Here is a 21,861-nt window from a genome sequence, read left to right as displayed (position 1 = left end):
ACCCTGTGACATGCAAATTCATACGATAGACCACTGATATAAACAAATTTCTCAATATCTCTACAACATTTTGGTAAAGTATTAAAGACCATATCATAATGACAAATATTTTTGAAAACTGTGGCATGCAATTATGAGAATAAAAGTGGAAGGCAAAATCAATAACATTGAAAGGACAGTGACACGTGTAACAATTTTCTTGGCTGCAGAATGCTCTTGCAGAGGTGAGTACCCTGCAGAATCCGTTTTTAGCAAGCTCAGTTGCTGCTTGTTGCGTGTGTGTGAGAGAGAGAGAAAGATTTCAACTTTGAAGAGAAAATGGGGAAGAGAAGGAGACCAAGAAATGATGAAGCACAAAAAGGTTCAAGTGTTGAAGGAGCCACCCCTTTTCAAGAATCTCAACAGCAAGAAGCAGTGGCTTCTGGAAGGAGTGGAAGAGTGTTGAGGATGAAACAAGAACCCCAACAAGCTCTTCTATTGTCACCTCCAGTAAACTCTACTCCTCTGCATTTTTGTGATCATATTTTTTTTGTTGTTGGTTCGGAGAAAAAATGAAAAAGAAGGGGCTTGTTATCTCTAAACCCTATAAACTTGAAGATCGTTTCTTTTTTTCTTTTTGCTTCACTCGCTTGTTTTCTTTCTTCTCGTTTTCTTAACAATCATTTTTTCTTATTTTGCTGTGTTAAGGTTGTATTGCATGTTACTTACTTTTATCTTAAATGTGTTCAAGATATATGCTTTGTAGTAGAGTGATAGGGCTAAAATCGCAAGACCTGTTCAAAAAAATTCTGAACTGCGGAAGTTAGAGAATGGATATAAGACATGTTGTTTGTTACGGGATAAAGGTTTCAGGTGAGTTTTGGCGCCTGTGGGTCATTACATAAATGCTCAAATAAGCATGATATTTTGATTGCACAAGGTAAAATATTCACTGCTTGATAGTTGAGAAGGGTGGGGTGGGGGAGGAATTTGAGAGGAACAGGAAAAAGCAACCTGAATATAGTTGTGTGTTCTTGAAGGGGATATGCTCTTTCTTATAGGCAGGTAATGATGTTGTAAGACTAATCATTGGAAGTCATTTTCTGTAATGCAAAAGATATTTGTGATCTTATTTCGTTTTTGTTAGCATGATTCTCTGAACTATTCTGTAGTGTACAGAAGCCTACATGTTCTGTTTGTTCAGGTCAATTTTGCTTACTACAAAGCTGCTTATTTGGTTTTCCTAAGCTATTATCTAGACAAATAAATTTTGCTTCAGCTAGCTGCATATTCCTTTTTGTTTTGACAGGGTTTTGCACCATCGGATGCTTCACCTTCCCATCCCAGGTATCAAACTCGCAAGTCTTTGAGGGCAATCCTTGGTCGGTGTGAGTCTATTACTACAACACCAAGGTCTCCAATTCGACATGTTAAGGTACTCCAATGAATCTCTTTTCAAACTCCATTGATGAAAGAGTGAAATTTCATTAATAGTAGCACCAAGAAGGTGCAAAATATGTACAGTCAATAATTTACAGAACACTTCTCAACATAGAGAGGTGATACACAGGTGTACACACCATTATCCAAGGAAATATTGAACCAAAGATTCAATATCTGTAAACAACTAAACATAAAACATAAAATATTTGTGGTGTGTACACTTGTGTATCACCGTCCAGATTATCCAAAAAAAATACTAGTTGGAATGATCTCCCGGTTCCTTTCCTCCTTTTTCAACTTTCCATCCTTGCCAGCTAACTGAAACTGCTTTAACTGATACTGGCATAGTCCATTTCACTCCTGATATGCTTAGGAATAGAAATCATATTTCCCAAACATAATTACATATGGCAGCTTCATTGCTTTCTTCTGCATATTATCATGAGTAAGAAAAGCCTTATGAGGGGCTATCCATTGAAGCATGCTGCCCCGAAAGGTGCTTTGGATACTGTCATTATTGTTCATTGTTAATAAACAAGAGTTTTTCTTAACTCCGTTTTACCCTCTCCAGATCATCTTCCATTGAGATTTGTTCTTCCTCTATTAATCTGAATAGAGAGTAATAACATGTTTTAACTGAAAAGATGTTATCATTGCTTGGGACCCTTCTGCAGCAATCATTGTTATTTTCATCCATTATTAGCTTTGTTAAACTGCACAGTAACTGTACCACTCGTCAGTTTCCTAGTCAAACATATTCCTTCTGAAATTATTATGGAAGATAGAGAAATATAGTTCAGTTTCTGACATGCCAAAGCTGGAGTATATAACTTTGGCACGACTGTAAATTAAGGTTCGTGATGCGTATTTATCTTTAATGTTGGCATAAGCCAGTTACTTCAGTGACAACCACTATTCCCTTGCACTAATGCTGTAAAAGGAAGGGAGTAAATTTACATTTTACAGTCCCCAAAACTAACTTGGAACAAATGCAACTGAAGACCTGCCAAGCATAAATGTATATGTTGACAGAGTAACTTTCGAGATGCATGCACATAAAACATAAATTATGTTGCTCATTAAGAATATTGCACAGAGATTTCTTGAATAAAGAAAGGGATATATGTATCATAGTAAGAAAAAGATAAAACAAGAACATACTTGGACATTAGTTGACTCATCACTCTAAGAAACAAGAAGGTAAGATTAGCCAAAATCATCCATCAATCAGAGACTATTAACTTACATCGTTTTTGTCAAATGGCGTTAAAATTGGTCTCCAGCACTTCAACCAGCAACAATGTCGCAATGCACAGAGATTCCTAAAATTAAGAAAGAGTGTTTATCTTTAATCTTTAGATTGTTTTAACATTTTCTGCAGTCCCTTTTAATGAAGTTGGAATGGCTTATGATGTACACTTTTCATTTATTAACAGTCTAAACTTCGTTTCTTATTCTACAGGCGTCATATCCTTCATGTGCTACTTCTGACTTACCTGCTCATCTTACTACTGGAATTTCTAAAGCAATAAAAGAAACGCTTGATGACTTTGTGCCCGCAGAACTTGAACATCAATCTATTCTAACTAACTGTGGTGTCTTGGGTGTGGAAAATCAGAAACAAGGGCAACACGCTCAAACACCACCTTTGCCTGAAGTTGTAGTTAAGAACAATGCAACAGTTAGTAAGGCTGATGTGGTGTTAAATGCTAAAGCCACAGAAGCGGAAACCAGAAGTAACCAGAGTGGTGTGCTTCCGACAAAATCCATGAGTCTTAATCTCACAAGGATAGCTGCACTAATGAATGATTATCCTTCTGATGCTGATGAGGTTGAATCAAGACCTGGTCACATGTCAGTCATGATGGATAAGTATAGAGTTAAGGAGGAAGCAGCACCTGTCCTCCAGAAGATCTTCCTTAAATATGGAGATATTGCAATGAATAGCTCTTTCTCTTCTGTGAATTTCTCTTCATCACTCTTGGAGTTTGTTTGCGACATCTGTAAGAAATTGGAGGAAACAGATTTCTTAAGTATAACTTCCAAGGAGATTCAGTCCATGCTTGCTGAAGCTAGAGATCTTGAGGCTGCCAAAATAGATGTTGGGTGGCTCAGTCGAAGGTTAAATGATATCTCTCAGGCCAAGCAACTTCTACAGGACAGCTTCAAACTGAAAGAGGCAAAAACCAGGAACCTTGTAGTGATGGAGACAAACAAGAAAGAACTGGAAGAATTGAAGGAAGAGTTGGCTGCTTGCATTGCAACATGCCGCGTTTTGCAACAAAGAATCCACAATAAAGAGGATGAGTTTGGCATTGCACGTTCTCAGAACGAAAAAATCACGCAGAACTTTGCAGCTTTGAAGTCCAAGGTGAACAGTTTCCTGAAGAAGTCCTTGGTCCATGACCTTCTCTGAGCAGCCTGGTGTTTGTAGTTGTTCTGTCCTGGATAGGACCATATGAATGATCTTTTTCACTAATTTTTAATCCCTAACTAGTTCTGTTATCCCATAATATACAAATTGTTATGTTCAACCATTGAGTCATTGACCCCTAACTGCATATGAGTTGCAGAAGAACTGAAACAGAATCAGATAGACTAGTTTTATTTGCTATTGCGGAATGGAATGAGCAGAGATGTAGAAACTTTATTAGCATTTTCATTGCAATTCAATTAAGAGAACTAATGTTAATTACTTGAGTTCTTTTCTCCTTATCCTTCTTTATTTCCTGCTAATCATCTAATTGTGGAGGATTACTCAAAATAATCAACAAATGTTATCAACCTTTGAATTATAACTCGTTTTCTTTTTCCACATTTCTTTAATTATTTCTATAACAACTTGTGTGTCTCCCATAAACCAAGATTCACCATCATTCTCCCCCTTAATAGTAGTTTATATTTCTCATATGTCACACTTATTAATACTGCATGCAAATTTCATAATAAGGAGCTTAAAGTTGATTAGCCATATAAACAAACATTTTGAGCATGGCTATAACATTTCATTTAATTTCACATCCTTAACAAACGTTTTATCAAATACAAACATTAAATTAGTGACACATGTCCTGATTACAAGCAATAGACACGTGTAACATCTTTCTTGGCTGCAGAATTAACAAACTCTCTTTCAGTGGCAGGGTACTCTGCAATATCATTTTTCCTAGCTCAGAAGCTTCTTGTTGAGTGACACAGAGAGAGAAAAAAAAGATTTCATCTTTGAAGAAAACAGTGTTGAAGAGAGAAAATGGGGAAGAGAGGGAGAACAAGAAAAGATGAAGCCCAAAAGAATACAAGTGTTGAAGGTGCCACCCCTTCTCAAGAATCTCAACAGCAAGAAGCAGTAGCTTCTCTAAGGAGTGGAAGAGTGTTGAGGATGAAACAAGAACCCAAACTAGACGATGGTTCAGCTCTATCGCCGCCTCCGGTAAACACTTCAGCTCTACATTTTGGTGATCATGTCCTCTCTTTTTCTGTTTTGTTCAGAGTAAAATAAAACAAAGGGCTTACTGCACTCACTTGGTGTTTTTTTTTTTTTTTTGCTGTGTTAAGGTTGTATTGCATGTTGTATTATCTTAAATGTGTGAGCCTATGTTTAGAGGTGCTGAAGAGGAAAGTATATTTTGATGATTTGTGGTAGGGCTAATGCAAATGACTTCTGTTTAAAAAAATTCTGAACTACAAGATTTATAGAATGAATATGAGACATGTTGTTTGGCTAGTGGGTTATCACATAAATACTTAAGCATGATTAGCTGGTTGCACAGGTTATATATTCACTCTGCTTTGATAGTTGAGAAGAGATAAAGATTTGAGAGGATTAGGACAAAGCAACTTCATGTTCTGTCAATAAATAAATAAAATAGTTATGTGTTCTTGAAGGGATATGCTCTTTCCTATAGGCAGGTAATGGTGTTTTAAGATTAATCATTAGAAGCCATTGTCTGTAATGAAGTGGTCTTATTTCGTTTGTTGTTAGCATGTTTGCTGCGAACTATTTTGTACTGTACATAAGCCTACACATATATGTTTGGACTTTTAGAGCTATATTGCTTGCTGTTCATCAAAGTATTATTCTAGCACTTGGATTACATGACATGTTGAAAGGCTTTGTCGGTTTATTTGGTTTTCCTAAGCCCCTACATAGACAAATAGACTTGCATCAACTAGCTGCCTATTCCTATTTGTTTTGACAGGGTTTTGCGCCACCAGATACTTCACCTTCCTATCCCAGGTATCAAACTCGAATGTCTTTAAGGGCATTACTTGGTCGGTGTGAGTCTAATACTGTAACACCAACGTCTCCAATTCGACATGTTAAGGTACTCTATTGAATTTTTTTTCAAACTCTCTTGATAATTAAGAGTGGACTTTCATTAATAGTACCACCAAGATGGTGCTAAATCTGTGATGGCATATGGATAGGCAGGTTCATATCAATATGTACAGCCAAAATATATAGAATTACTCTTCAAGTAAGAGAGTCTATGAAGTCCACACAAGAGTACACACTACTAACCAAGGACAGATTCAAGAAAATAGTTTCGGCTTTGTCCTATGTTGCTCGGACACAAATTCAAGAAAATAGTCTTTTTTAATGAAGTTAGAATGACTTACAATGTGAACTTTTAGTTTATTAACAGCTTCTTTCTTATTCTACAGTCGTCGTATCCTTCATGTGCTATTTGTGACTCTCCTGCTCATCTTACCACTGGAATTTCTGTAGCAACAAAAGAAAAGGTTGATGGCTCCACGCGCACACAACTTAACCATCACTCTGTTCTAACTAGCCATGGTGTCATGGATGTGGAAAATCGGAAATCAAAGCAACACACTCAAACAACACCTTCTTTCACTGAAGTTGTGGATGAGAAAAATACAATAGTAAGCAAGGCTGATGTGATGTTAAATGCTAATGCCACAGAACAGGAAACCAAATGTGACCAGAGTGGTGCACTTCCAACAAAAGGGAGGGTGGTTGAGTCCGCACATGCAGGGCATAAACATCAGTCTGTTCTAACTAACCGTGGCGTCTTAGATGTGGAAGATCAGAAACCGGGGCAACACACTCAAACAGCTCCTTCTTTTCCTGAAGTTGTGGATGAGAAGAACACAACACTAAGGAAGACTGATGTGGTGTCAAATGCTAATGCAACAAAACCGGAAACCAGAAGTGACCCCCTTCCTACAAAATCCATGAGTCTCAACTTCACAAGGGTAGCTGCACTGGTGACTGACTATTCTTCTTATGCTGATAAGGTTGAATCAAAACCAGTCATGGTGGATGGGTATAGAGTTAAGGAGGAAGCAGCACCTATCCTCCAGAAAATCTTCCTTAAGTACGGAGATATTGCAATGAAAAGCTCTTTCTCTTCAGTGACTTTTTCTTCATCACTTCTGGAGTTTGTTTGTGACATATATAACAAATTGGAGGCAACAGATTTCCTAAGCATAACTTCCACAGAGCTCCAATCTATGCTTGCTGAAGTTAAAGATCTTGAGTCTGTCAAAGTAGACGTTGGGTGGCTCCATCGAAGACTGAATGATATCTCTCAGGCCAAGCAACTTGTCCAGGACAGTTGCATATTAAATGAGGCAAAAACCAGGAACCTTGTAGCGATGGAGACGAACAAGAAAGAACTGGAAGGATTGAAGGAAGAGTTGGCCACTTTGCAAGAAAGAATCCACAAAAAAGAGGTTGAGCTTGGGATTGCTCATTACAAAAATGAAAAAATCATGCAGCGTTTTGCAGATTCGAAGGCCAAGTTGAACAGTTACCTCAAGAAGTCCTTAGTCCATGACCTTCTTTGAGCATCCTGGTGTTTTGAATGACCCTACCAATTTCTCAGTACTTGTGATCCTTTACTAGGAGTTCTATTATCCTTCACATAAGAAACTGTTTTCATTTCTTGAGTCATTTGGCTCCAAACTGCATATGAATCTAGAAGAACTGAATACAGAAGATCAACTCTTTTAGCAGATGCATTGCAATTCAATTACAACAACATAGGATTTTTCTTCTCTTTATCCTTCTTTATTTCCTACTAATTGCTATCACCTAATGTCTACTTTTTTCTCATATCATTGCTTCATAAGCACTGCTTAATTTGAGCAAGGTGCAAGAATATTCTTGTTTCTAAACAATTACGCCTCAAACTCAAACAATTTAAGATCGGTTATATGAATTCTGTCTTTTCTATTTATACTTGATTCATGTCATCACCATATCAAATAAATAAATCATAGGTAGAACCTGAGTTTTTCTTTTTGATAAGTTTATCATTACTCCAAAATATTACTCCATCTGTCTCAATGTATACAACTTATTTTTCTTTTTAGTCAGTCCATAAAGAATCACACATTTCTCTATTTAGTAATAATTCAACTTTAAAATATCTATTTTACCCTTAATGGAATGATTTCTAGCCCCACAAATATCTATCACTCATTTTAGACCACAAATTTCAAAAGTTTTTCTTTCTTTATTAAATTCCGTGTCAAATCAAACTAACTCATATAAACTGAGACGGTGGGGGTAGACATTCCGGGAATTATTATGGGAGGGGGCAATTTTGGGTATTTTTCCCTTAAAATTTCAAGGACAGGGAGGAAATTGACTATTCATTTTGCAATTTAGAGTTTAGTTTGTCTTCAAATTTATCTTCCTAATTAGCCTCGAGGAAACACTAAGGTGGCTCATTTGAATCATTTGTTGCCGTACTGGGCCTTGGCCCATTTTACTTAGGCCCACATGATTCTTTCAGCTCTCAACCTCTAGCCCAATTTGGCTGCTAGTCTAGTTGATTAGTTTCTTATTGGGAAATTGACATAAATAGCCGCTCCGACATAAAAATAGTCGATAACAACTTTTTGACTAATGTATATAAAAAAATATTGATCGAGTGAATAAATGTGTAATTTTAAAAGTTAGCATCATTGGGCTGCTAAGTCTAGTTAATTAGTTTTAAAAAAATAGGGAAAATTGACATAAATATTTGCTTCACAAAAAAATTAGTAAACTACAATATTTTTCTCCGTATATAAATATTTTTGGTCGAGCGAACAAATGTGTAATTTTAAAAGTTAGCATCAACATTGAAATTTAAGCAAGACAAGTAACGATAACAGAAACCACCAACGCTAATCTACTTGTGAGAAGAGTTTTATTACTTTCTCGTTTCAATTTGTTTGTCTTATTTTTCATTTTATTTCATTACTTACTTTTTAAAACTATGTATCAAATTAAATAAGACAAATAAATTGAAACGAAAGGGGTATATAATAGGTGTGGTTGTGTCGGTTCAATTCAATTTCTGTGGTTCTTAAAATTGTATTTTTACTATACAATTTTTTTAGATATTTTTATTTGAATACAAAAATATATTGATGTCAGTGTGTCTCCGGCCATACGGTTACACATTGATCGATCGGTTAAAATAATTATATTCACTTGTATTTTTCTGGATTCTTCCTTGTTATTATTAGTCACAATTTTTTTTTGGATATTCTTTTTTAATACAAAAATATATTGATGTCACCGGCCATAGATCGATCAATCAAAATAATTATATTCACTTATATTTTTCTGGATTCTTCCTTGTTATTATTAGTCACAAATTTTTGAACGGACAATAATGCATCAGACAACTTGTAATAAATCTGTTTGACGTACAAATTACTATTATGCGTGCATTTTTACGTACCAATACACTTGTTCATCATGAGTCTTCTACAAACGCATATTAATAATGCACATATGGACAATGTTGCATTATTCAGTGAAAATGAAATGTTTTACTAATTTATTTACTTTTGATTTTTCTACCTAGCTAGAAGCTTCATGAATGAATAAAATAAATATTTGTACCCAAAAGTTTCACTTATAATTAAATGGTAGAGCGGAACGAACGGAAACCAGTAACTTGTTTGATTTTGAATGGATGGCAATTGGCAACTTATGTGGACCTACCACTACAATTTAATTATTACTCTCTCTGTTTTAATTTGTTTGTATGGTTCCTATTTTGATGACACTCCAAGAATATTTTCTTTAATCATGATTTTTTCAAATGCTTTTGATATATTTTGAATTGTTAATTGTGATTTTTAGTACTTTATGTTGGTGCTATACGTGAGACAATGACCTTATTATAAATCTATTATAGCTTATCTTCTCTATTTAGATTGGGATTGGATTCTAATTAGTTATGTTAATTATCACTTTAATTTTTATGTATGTTCATACATAGTTCTTAAATATGTAAATTTCATTTTAAAATATATGAAGATTGTATGTCCAAATACACATTGAACATAAGTTAGTTTGATCATTTATACTTTGAATCAAGTCAAACAAACTAAAACTGATCAAAAAGTATTATTTTTTAAGCTCTCTAATTACATCTTAAGTTTTTTTTACACACTTCAACTAACTATAAGTAAAACGTCCACAGTGATTAACCCTTTTTAGGCTACACTTGTACCAAAAACCATTGCACCCATGCATGGACCTTTTTTGTGATAATTATAAATTAATTTCAATAACGACCTCAAAATAATATGACAATATAATAATAGATTATATATTACTCAAATGTAGTGATGGAAAGTGTGAGTTGAAATTGGAAAGAGAGTCTAGCTAGCTGTATATTACCCAATATGAGTCCACTTAGGGGTGTATTTTTGCTATTTTATGTTTCATTTGAGTGGGGAAATAATTTTATTTATGAGTGTAAGAAGGGTACATAGGATGGATTAGTGGGTACGTTTGTCTAAAATATGTTGGGGACAAATTAAACTCTTTATCACGTGTGGGGTGTCCTCTTTGTAGTTTCATTTCCTTGTCCAATCCTAAGGAAACATATGCTCGGTTGGGGAGTAACATTATCCTAAGGACAATGCAACTAAGTCTTATTATTTTGTTCCTCGATCCATTTATATTTAATTTCTTTTCTGTAAGAATATATAATTGGAGGCTTTAATAGATGATTCAGATTATATTGGTAATTGTCAAAAATGATTGGGAGGTTTCATCAAATGATTTTGATTATATTAGTTGGTCATCAATCACAAGATAATACCTTCAAACTTTTTATTTTTTCTTCCCAATGATTATATTTTTATTTATCACAAATTTATAAGGAATAATATCGGAATGATGTAAAATTAAATAAGGAAAAGTTAATTAACTCCCCCTCCTGCACTCACTTTAAATGAGATAATTATACAATTCAATAAGTATGTTAGTAGGGTGGGTGGAGATGAAAATTGAAATCGATTGCATATCTCCCCCACTCATTTAAGAAACTACTGCACGCATTATTGAGTTGAAAGAAGAAAATCTCATAAGCAATGAGGGATAATGTTGAAGATCTTTCTCTCTCTCTCTATATATATATAGTGCGATAACTCTAAAGTACTTAAATTTTTAGAGAAGATTGTACTATAAGCTTCAATTTCCCGCTATTTATAAATACAATGAAAGTGGATTTAAGATTTTAAATTAATGATTTTCTACGCATTATAATAATCCTTTTTTCCTTACTAGGATTCAGATAAAAAATTTATGTATATTAAATGAATTCATTCTAAAATACAATTATATTGAATTCTATTGAACTCGTAATTTTAACTTTAGATTTTCCCCGATTAAATTTTTTAATGTAACAAAACATTTTACCACTTGTAACGAGAGGATGGTCAATTCAACATTTTAGTTGCAACCGACATGAATAAACGTACGTCAACTAACATGTTTTAGTTCTTAACTACCCAAATTAAAGATTGCATTTTTTTTAAAAGACAGCAATATGAATTAAGTAAAATTTGTTAGTTAATTGGTTGAGTTAATTACATGATATTGGAGTTGAATAATAATCAGTCGTATCAATTATTATAAGATACGTGCACATACAAGAGAATGTCTTCTTAATTAAAATGTTGAATTTATTTGATAAAAGACCAACTATATAATTGGTAAATAATTGACTGGACAATAGTTATATTTATGTATTAATTTGTATTTCTAAGGGATTCAACGTAAGATTTCTATGTCCCAATATTGCAAAATATTCTCAGGGTATAGTATAATATCTTCTTGTTATAATTTAGTATAAACTGATTGTCTATAATTGGAGAAATTATATTCCTTTATTAACATGCTACTTATTAAATATGTAAATAATTATCATGTTTGAAGTATATATTATCCCGCAGAAATTTGCCTTCGCTACAAAAATCAAATATCCACATACCCTATTATAATTGGATATGTTCCTCAAAAAATTAATTGTCTATGTAATAGGAAATTATAACGGAGACAATTTTTTATTTATGATATTCTTTTTCGTAAACTATCATTTTTTTCACTTCTTTTTTGAAGAGAAATGTGTCTTTCATTGGTTTCGAAATTGTCAAACCTAATTCAAATACATGATTATTCAATAAAATGTTACTAAATTAATATAGATGGGGCCATGAAATATTATTATTTTGTAGAAGTATTATTTATCGACATATTAATATTTATTAATATAAAAAGTGTTTTGTGAAAACTTCATTCATGAATTTGAGTTCATGATTAATGATCCGCTTACCGCAAAAAAATTTGACATCAATAGCCATTTGGATTACCCGGATGAAAAGTGATACATTTTCAGAGGTCTATTACTTAGAAGAAATTGTGGATACCATCGGAAAAAAACAATGTTGATGATGAAGTTGAAGATGATACAATACATTTGCAACCAGTTACGCGTAAGGAAACACTTATCGCATCTAGAACTCTTCACAATTTTATGGTGAAGTTCGAAAAGACAACACCGAAACTTTTTGATACAATAATATAAGAAAAGTTAGAGATGAGCTTCAACTAGATTTAAATTTTAACGAAAAAAACACAATAGAATCATATTCACTAAATTGCCTTAGATATATTTGTACTTTTAAAGAATTATTAATTTATAATATTGATGGGACCATATATTTATATAGGGGTCTTCTGAAAATACATTATCTTATTGAAATGAGTGATTTTTTCCATTGACCCAAGTCGAGACCAGAAGAAAATATTATCTTAATGAGATTATTAATTTATTGAGTATTAATTTAGTGAGGTATTACTCTATATTTAGATTTTGAAATCAACGTAACACTTAATTTTCCTGTATTAGTTTTGGCAAAAGGATTCGTTTGCCCCTTAACTAGTGAAATAGAAGAAGTATACCCTCCCATTTGATTTTGGTCCCAAAAAGGCTTTCGTCCAATTAAAAGATTTGTGTAGCTAGAAACATAATCAGAATTTAAAGTATTTATGGATTTCAAATTCTAATTCTTTTAAGTTATTGGGTTTAAAATTTATAATTTATACTTGAATGAATTTCTTTAATTTCTTTAGAGAGTTTTTGAACCAAACTTAATTCGATCGATCGTATCTCGAAGGCTAGCTTGCTTTGCCTCTAAACAACAATAAGATACCCAATATAGGGCCATAAATAAGATCTGAAAAGACTAATTATATATATATACATACCTTATTCATACCTCGAAAGTTAGTCCATATTCGAAATAATTACATTGTGTACATGTATATATGTATCTTTATTTGCACGCGTATATTAATGTGTCTACAAACATATTGGGAACACTTAAATCAGAGACATCACATGGCATGTCTTTTGTTAACAATATGATCAAACGGTCACAAATAAATCTCCACAAATTATTAATGTTTTACATTACATACCTAACATTATATATATTATACATACTTTCCCTACCTTTGTATCTCATGTGACCGACCATTAAGTTTAATTACCTGCCATTGCTCCTTCCTTGTCTTCTCAATTATTAAATTAAATTCCCATATATATATAAATATATACTCAATTTTTCATCAAACAACAATATATTTTCCATTCTTCAAAACGCATTTGAAGAAAAGAAGAAGAAGCAACGTTTTGCACATCAAATAAATACGAAATGGCAACAGAATTGGAAATTACTGAGCTAAGATTGGGACTTCCAGGAGGAAAATTGGAGAAAAATGAGAAGAAAAGGGTTTATTCGGAAATTACTACTAGTGATCGAAACAGTAGCAACAATGTTAATGGTAACGTTGTTGACGGCGTTGAGGCTGATAATTATAAGTGTCAAAACAAGAATGAAGTTGTGGGGTGGCCTCCGGTATGTGCTTACCGGAAAAAGAACAGCTTTAACGGACGTGAAGCCGGATCCAATAGTAAAATGTACGTGAAAGTTAGCATGGATGGTGCACCATTTTTGAGGAAAGTTGATTTGAGTACTCATAAGGGTTATGCTCAACTTGTTATGGCTCTTGAGAAGCTCTTTGATTGCTATGGAATTGGTTAGTATTTAATTTTTCTTAATTAAATTAAATTAAAAGCATTGCATACATTTAGGCAAGTGAAATTAATATTGATAAGTTCTCATGTTTAATTAAGCATAATTAATTAGTTGAAATGTAGAGTTATAACGAGCCATCGAACCCTCGCTTTAAGTGAAAAAAACCTTGTTATTATGAAATGTACGTTTCCTATACTATACTAAACATAAATAGAGAATCTTCATAAATCTAAGCAATTATATATTTAATTACTAGTGTTATATGTTAAATTAGTATTTAATTATAAATATATATGTGTCTATAGGAGAAGCATTGGAGGATGCAGACAAGTCAGAGTTCGTTCCAATCTATGAAGACAAAGATGGAGATTGGATGCTTGTCGGCGATGTTCCATGGCAGTAAGTATTTCACTTCTCTTTATAGCCCTCTCGAGACGGAGAATTCAGAATTTTCATTAAGAAAGTTTGGAAGATAAAAATATAGTGCTTTGAGATTTGAAAATTCAAGGTGAATTTTGGATTCACTCAACCTCTAATCTTATGTTGAAGAAGTTCAAAATTTATATATATGCATAAGAAAATTATCTTATATATAGCATGTAATTTTTTACCGAGTGAGTTCAGGTGACCCTTGCTACCCTCTAGATCTGCCCCTTGGGCACCTTATCCCTAATTGAACCTTCTTTAATTAATTGTAAAATTAAACTAATTATGTGTTAAGGGGTGTCAAATTTAGCTTATATAGTATATAACTTACCAATTTACTCAAATTTAGGTGATTTAAACTAGCATATATTCATTGATGGATCAATTTGGTCCCTTTTAAGGCATAGATCAAATATCATCATGTTGATAAAGTAGAATATTGAAATCCCGGCTAAATATGAATTTGTGCTAGGAAGATCCTATATTGGGGGTAAAACACTTCCAAACAAAGGCAATTTCATACCCAAGAGGACAGACCTCTTGATTAAGAATAAAATAGTACTTACCACTCTACCACAACTCTGATTAGTTACTCAACATTTTGTTGTGTTAGTAAAAATCTAAAGATGTTGTATTAATTTAAATTTGATTTTGCAGAATGTTCAGTGAATCATGCAAAAGGCTAAGGATCATGAAGAGATCAGAGGCAAAAGTGATAGGGCTTGGAGCAAGGGACTTTCTCAAGGGAATGTCTCAAGAGAAATAGAGTGGATGATTCAAGCTATATTTTTTTACATTAATATATAATTGTAATTGTAATCTTAGGTGTGATAAGACACCCTAGACTTAATCAATTTCTGATTTGATTTCCTCTTAATTAATTAGCTTAATTATTGTAGTGATCAGTACCTTATTTGCTCTTAAATGACAACTTTCGTATGTAATAAGGCTATATGTGTAACCAACATGTTGTGCGGAAATTGTGGCTACCAGCTAACTTTCCCTTTGTTTCAATTTTTTTATTTTTTTTGTTAGCTTTTGGTTTTTGTTTTAATTAATTGTGTTTTTGTAAATTGAAGAATTCTGCTTACATCTGAAATCCCAAAATCAATTAATTAGCCAAAGCTAAAATTCTGTTTTATTCTAGAAATGTTAGTGAATTCCGATTACACAAAGGTTATATAAAAAGACACCCGATGAACGACTATTTTAATCAGATAATAGAGTAGTACTCCTAATGTCTCATATCAATTGTCCACGTTACTAAAAGTATTTTTTTCAAATTACTTGACAATTTACATTATTCATATTTCTATTAATTCTCCTTATCTATTTTTAAAATTTATTTTTTCTAGCTAGTGTTCTCCTTATCTGTTCACCATGTTGAAGTTGGATTTATCAAATATGTATAACTCGAAAAAAGTGAACAATATATATAATATCGAGTAGAAAAGCATAGTTATACATATTCATGCATACTTGTGTAAAAATGGAAAGATTCCTGTATCACTCCAACACACTTATAAGTCCAATGTATTAAGTGTGTATATTTTTTTTTCTTGGATCATGAAATACTGATGAACCTTAATTTTTATTTTTATTGGGGGGATAATAAAGCAGTGATGTACCATATGAATATACTTTAGTTTAACTACATATATCACAGTATTTAACTAATCGATGTAACCTTTATTCAGTGTGGATATACATGCACACGGACTAATTCTTACTTCCACCGAAATTAATCTCCAAATATTTAATTATTAATCAAATCATGTGTTATGTACCTGTAATTATTCCAAACAGACTTCATTAAAATAAACCATAGAGATCACTTGTGAATCATGTAAAATGTACAAATTCATTCATTTTTAATCAAGACATTTTGAGTTTGAGTCATGAAACTGAGATCACTTTTATATAGTAGAGAACATTTTATCTTTTAGAGTGAAAAATACTGTAGTATAAATCTGAATTAATTGAGCTTCAAAAACAAATACCAACAAGGCAACACTAACTGGAGGTGTGTGGGGCGGGGTATATGTATATTCATATTTAATAAAGTCCAAGAGTGTATTAATTTGGCAGATGCAGAATCTTCAACCGATACATAATTTATTTTTATATTAATATATCAACTAACTAAACTGAAATATTGGCCCATAATCAGCATGTAGAGCTACGTCCGACAGAAGGCATTATTTTTGTTGATGTTCGGCAATAACATCTTTTAAATAATCCAATATCACATTATTAAGTACATATTAAATTCATTACATTTTTCCGATAAATATATAATGATGGAGCCAGAATTTCCACTAACAAGGAGTATATTTAATATTTTTATCTAACTACACTCGATAATTTTTCAATAAAAAAATGTTGATTGAAACTCTTCAAATATATGTGACTCCATCGTTATGCAAATATATGGTACTCATCTATTGACTCGACGTAAATACAACAAATTTTTTTAACCATGAGATAGTGTATATATATCACCCATTCGATCTTTTATTTCTTCAATAAATGAGAAGCGTGGAATATGTCGGATTTTGAGAGTACATCTACCTGCTCAGATGGTATTATTTATTAATTGACAAATGACCACCAGACAATTCACTTATTACACAACTAACATATACGCAAACGTATATATCAATTGTTTTCATGTTTACATTTTCAGCATCAAATCATTTCAATACTTTACCTTTAATTTTCTTTTACGTTTTTCAATTATATTCTCCTTCACCAAGAAAAACTCTTTGGTCCATAAGAAATACTTCTTGCGTCCAATATTCTGATTTATATAGTACTCTCTCCGTTCAATAATAATTGTCTATACCATATTATGTTGTTGTCTATTCAATTTATAAAAATACAAAAAAGATATCCAAAAAAGAATTAATATTCCATTTTTAATAAAAACACAATCATGATGAAAAGTATTGTCCTATTTGGGCAATAACCTCTTAAAACGAAAAGATTCAATTGAACCTCGTCCTAAATTGTGAGTTTGTGACTCCACTAATGTAGCATTAGAGGCAAAGCTAAATAGGGATTAGAGGTTCATCTTGTTGGGTATAGCAAAAGTTAATGGGAAATGTAGGGAAGATGAAAAGAGGAATTGAAAAAGATTTTCTTATGCTTCAAGAAAAGACATTTTTCTCTCATTGGTGGTGGAAAGAAAAATAGAAGTGTTTAAATAGAGAAACACTTCTATTAGTTGTTAAAAGGGTTGGAAAGAGGGACCTCCCTCGCGCTGTCGTCGTCGTCGCTTGGCTTTGGAAAATGATCGAGAGATTAATTTTTGGACAAAGTTTTGTTTTAATTATTTATTTATTTATTTATTTAATTAAATTAAATGGCCAAACCGTTTCAATTATTTAGTTAATTAACCGAAACGTTCCAACCCGACTCGGATCTGCGCGACCCATTTTATTTAAAATACTTTCCCGTTTTATTTGAATTTCCCGTCGTTGGAGATGACTGTTCTGAAAGGTTGCAACTTTCAGGAACAACCATGACCGTTTGAAAGGTTGCAAACTTTCATGAATGGTCGTGTGGATTCTGAAAGGTTGCAACCTTTCGGAATCATTCCTCTTGGCTATAAATACCCGTAATTCTTCAGACTTTTACTTACGAAAATTTATGATTTCTTCTTCTTCTTCTGCACAAATTTCTTCGTGTACTTTACTGTCGTTGAGTGGTTCGCTAACACCAGCGTTTTGGGTATCAATACACTGGTGATTGAGATCATTCTATCCTGGGAGGACATATTTCAAATCAAACCTCGGATACTAGAGGGGAATAATTTCCTTAAGGGGACATTGTGCATTCAGTGGGCTTGATCTTCTTTCCATTCCGTTTTTCCAAATTTTGGTACGTTTTTACATATTTTAGTTTTGTGAATTAATTTTTGTTTTTCTGTTTTTCACTGGTTCTTTAAACTTTGATAACTTCGTATTTCTGCAAAGTTTGTTGTAATCAGTAGTACTGTTATAAACACAGATAGTGTAACACATCTAAAATTACTTTTGAAGATCTCTTGTGGCTAATTTGTGTGTTGATATTATTTCATATTTTAAATATATCTTAATGCAAATTATGAATCTATCATTGTACATATATAACACTAGTCAAGTATGGTATGATCAGTCGTTAGGAAAGAGTATAATCTCTCCTAATTGAAAATTCAAGAGTCATCTATCTATCTATCTATCAAGATAGTTGGATCTAGCTCAACCATCCACATCCTATATTAATGTATATGCTTATTCACTTACGTTTCAAAAGTTGATCTGACATTACTATGAAAGGTCAATTTATACTTTTGAATTTCTTTCAAGAAAAGGATAGTACAACCAAATTCCAATGCATATGTTTAATCACTTGTAGTAAAATAAACCTTAAAAGTCGAAACACGACAAACACTTATCCATGAATAATGCTCTTGCCTAACACAAGTTTTCATACAATAAGGCAGAATTTCTAACAAAACTTTCCACCTCTTGCTTTCATAGAAAAAAGAATTTAGGAGATGAAATCCCGATTACATTACTGCAGGCCAAAATTGGATTTGTTGGAAGAATGAACAGGGGATAAAGAGTCGATTTTCATCTTTTTCTGCTAAAAGCCTTGCTTACTCTCCTTGTCCTTTTACTGACTACGCTTTACTAGGTGATGATATCCTAATCACCGACGTAAAAGTGGCAGAGCAGTACAGACAATTACTGGATCAGCTCGGTGTTACCATTTCAGAATAAAAATCGATTATATCTTAAAATGGTACCATCGAGTTTGCTAAAAGGTATTGGACGAAAGATATGCATATTGATCTTTCTCCAATATCTCTTAGAGCGTTGTTGTCTTGTAGGACAACCGTAGGTCTTTGTACCCTTGCAACCAAATATGATATTAATATATCAATTTTACAAAGGTTGGGGGGTGCGGGCTTCCGTGTTCATTCTCGCATTCATTCTACCCAGTCAAAACGATGGGAACGATTGAAAGCGGCTTGCTCAAAGCCAGGTAAGTCACATCTATTACCTCTAGAATATTGGATTGGAAGGCGGCGCCCTCGCCCCTTAATCCTTATTTGAAGGGAAAGATAATAGATTTTTTTTGAAAATTTATACACTTAATTTTGGAGACACTAAAATTATTTGATCACTACATAACTTATCATGTTTAACAAAATTAAGCTAATGATTATGGGGGTCATGATACATATGCATTTCATGTGGATGCATGTGTTTTTTCACGGTAATGGATAGTACTATACAAGTACTTAGCTTTGACATGTATATATATTCAAAGCAAAAATTTCTAGAATTGATGAAAAATTGTCCAATGTATTTTATTTTTGAAGTCACTTTATAAGGAAAAAAGATCATTTCAAAGTTTATGGCTTGATAGTAGTTGTTGAACAATGAAAATAATCTCGCATTTTATAGTTAATGAGATATGTGGTCTCTTTATATGTTGAGTTTAAGGAGGGGAGTTAAAAAAATGGAAAACATCTCACATTAGTGTTAATGTTGCTTTCTTCTATGAGGAAAATGCACTTGAGCAACAGTTTCTCTATCTCTTTGAGGTATATGGTAACTGGTAAGGTCTGCGTACATTATACCTTTTCAGATTTGACTTAGTTAGTTGAATTTCACTAGATATATTGTTGTTGTTATCGTCGTCTTCTATGAGGAGAAGATGCATTTTGTTATTTAAATTGAATATATGCTTAATTAAATAACTGTTGGTAATATATGTAAAGTTGTCTTCCCTTCTCCATTTCTGTAGATAATAGATAAATAAACTAAAATAACTTACTTTAATATCCAAAGCCCCTATAGCTCAGTGGTAGAGCGCCAGTCTTGTAAACTGGAGGTCTGTAGTTCGATCCTGCATGGGGGCATTTCCAAGCATTTTATCTTTTGTTCTTTTTAACTTATCGTTCCTTATATTAATTAAGATATATTTAATATTTTACTTTTATATTTTGTGAAACTAAGATATAAATTGAGTTTTAAATGGAATGTGAGTATTCACACGGTCAATCCTAACTTGTTTTGGGGTAAGATATTGTAGTACTCATGATAAAAGTTCAAAATCAAAATAAAGATTTATTTATTTAAGTCTGATATTTTTTGTTTTAAATAATTTTTATTAAATGAAATAATTGTCAAATTTAAAGTTATGATATATGTTATTTGTGAATGATATGGTATTGATTAACGAAAATCATGACAAAATTAATGATAAATTGAAGGTTTAAAGGTTCGAAAATTCAAGTTGAACAAGATTAAAACATATTAATACTTAAAAAGCAAGTTCACTAATGTAACTCATGAGACATATATAAAAGTGAAGACTAATACACAAGTCATCTAGAAGAGTCTTGAATTAATAATCTAATATGGAGAGCGACATAAATAATGTTACACATTACTACTTAAAATTAAGAATCAAAATCAATAATAATAAAAAAAAGATAAATAAATTAAAACGAGGAAAGTAATCAAAACTATTAATTGAAGATGATGGAGAAAGTGAATTGAGGGAAAAATCGTTAAAATCTTTGGGAGATCCAAACATGACGTGTGATTATACTTTGTGTGACGGCTACGTAAAAACATGCCACGTGGCAATAATAAATAATCGTACGGTCCTGATGATAAGGCGACAAAGAAACAGAGTCACATGGTGGGTTAGTGTGTTAGCCAATCAAAATTTGAACATGCCCTTCTTCAAGGGTTGACTTGTCCCACTACTAACCCAACAGGTGGGCCCCATCTCTCTCCCTACTCACACGGGTGTCCCTTTTTGGTGCATAAAAATAGGTAAAAGGGTGAATTAGTAATATTTCCATTATTAATTGTTATGCTGAAATTATTTTCTAAACATGGCTTGGTACGGTGAAGTAAAAATAATTTGTATATTTAATTTGTTAAAAATGTCATTTACAAATATAATGAAAATGGTGTGAAAAAGATTTGAGAAACAACTATGTTAATAATGCATTAAAAGCTATTGCATAACTAATAATATGATTTGCCATAAATCAATTATATATAGCATTCTACAAAAATAGTAGAGTGAATAATAAATATTTGTATTAATGATATATAAATAAGAAAATATCAAATAAAATATTACTGTTGTAATTATTAATGTATGAAAAAATAATAATTTAATGGATATTACCAAACGATCCTATTATGTATAAAACGAATCCACAAATGTAAGACACGTATAAAAGGAATCCACAAATGTACTTTCGAGTTTCGAGATATTTTCTTTGTAGGAAGTCGATAGATTTTTTTGGAGGTCGATGATTGAGATACAAAGTTCATTAGTTAGAAATTGAATTATTTGTTTCTTTCAAGTGATCGGTATAGTTATTACTCCTTTAATTTTATACTATTTCAACTTTATACGTCCCTTAATAAATCATAAATAAAAAGGATGTTTTTATTAATTTACTCTTTTTAATACACTTTATTTAATTTCATGTCCTGTCCATCAATTACAAAATTATCAATGGATAAATCTTTTTGAAACTTTATGATATTTATATTTTAAAGAAGAACTAATTTTAAGAGCAAAAAAAATTAATTAATTCTATTTTAATTTTATAAATTAACAATA

The 21,861-nt window shown here is 32.3% G+C and overlaps 2 protein-coding genes and 1 non-coding gene across 3 annotated transcripts; all 3 read left to right on the top strand.

Moving 5' to 3' along the window:
• Positions 1-318: 318 nt before the first annotated feature.
• LOC102587554 (uncharacterized) lies at positions 319-4,104 on the top strand. The gene is made up of 6 exons (XM_006343088.2): positions 319-489; positions 749-852; positions 1,020-1,044; positions 1,127-1,183; positions 1,289-1,414; positions 2,885-4,104. The coding sequence occupies exons 1-6, from the start codon at positions 319-321 to the stop codon at positions 3,836-3,838; spliced, it is 1,437 nt and encodes a 478-aa protein (XP_006343150.1). The 3' UTR covers positions 3,839-4,104.
• Positions 4,105-13,302: 9,198 nt separating this feature from the next.
• LOC102599665 (auxin-induced protein IAA6-like) lies at positions 13,303-15,193 on the top strand. Its single transcript, XM_006343042.2, has 3 exons — positions 13,303-13,789; positions 14,094-14,187; positions 14,872-15,193. Exons 1-3 carry the CDS (start codon positions 13,405-13,407, stop codon positions 14,978-14,980), a joined length of 588 nt encoding a protein of 195 aa, XP_006343104.1. The 5' UTR covers positions 13,303-13,404; the 3' UTR covers positions 14,981-15,193.
• A 4,863-nt stretch (positions 15,194-20,056) lies between these two features.
• Positions 20,057-20,128, top strand: TRNAT-UGU (transfer RNA threonine (anticodon UGU)). Its single transcript has one exon. It is a non-coding gene; the product is annotated as a tRNA-Thr (tRNA).
• Positions 20,129-21,861: the final 1,733 nt, after the last annotated feature.

Source organism: Solanum tuberosum, unplaced genomic scaffold (genome assembly GCF_000226075.1).
Source record: "Solanum tuberosum cultivar DM 1-3 516 R44 unplaced genomic scaffold, SolTub_3.0 scf00040, whole genome shotgun sequence".
Classification (NCBI taxonomy): domain Eukaryota; kingdom Viridiplantae; phylum Streptophyta; class Magnoliopsida; order Solanales; family Solanaceae; genus Solanum; species Solanum tuberosum.
This window is presented reverse-complemented; position numbering and strand designations above follow the sequence as displayed.

What these genes read in the sequence shown, in the direction of transcription:
- LOC102587554 (XM_006343088.2), top strand. Translation starts at nt 319, where the DNA reads ATGGGGAAGAGAAGGAGACCAAGAAATGATGAAGCACAAAAAGGTTCA. An exon ending in CTCTTCTATTGTCACCTCCA is followed by an intron (nt 490 to 748) that starts GTAAACTCTACT and finishes GCTTTGTAGTAG; the next exon opens with AGTGATAGGGCTAAAATCGC. An exon ending in ATGCTCTTTCTTATAGGCAG is followed by an intron (nt 1,045 to 1,126) that starts GTAATGATGTTG and finishes CGTTTTTGTTAG; the next exon opens with CATGATTCTCTGAACTATTC.
- LOC102599665 (XM_006343042.2), top strand. Translation starts at nt 13,405, where the DNA reads ATGGCAACAGAATTGGAAATTACTGAGCTAAGATTGGGACTTCCAGGA. An exon ending in CTTTGATTGCTATGGAATTG is followed by an intron (nt 13,790 to 14,093) that starts GTTAGTATTTAA and finishes ATGTGTCTATAG; the next exon opens with GAGAAGCATTGGAGGATGCA. An exon ending in GTCGGCGATGTTCCATGGCA is followed by an intron (nt 14,188 to 14,871) that starts GTAAGTATTTCA and finishes TTGATTTTGCAG; the next exon opens with AATGTTCAGTGAATCATGCA.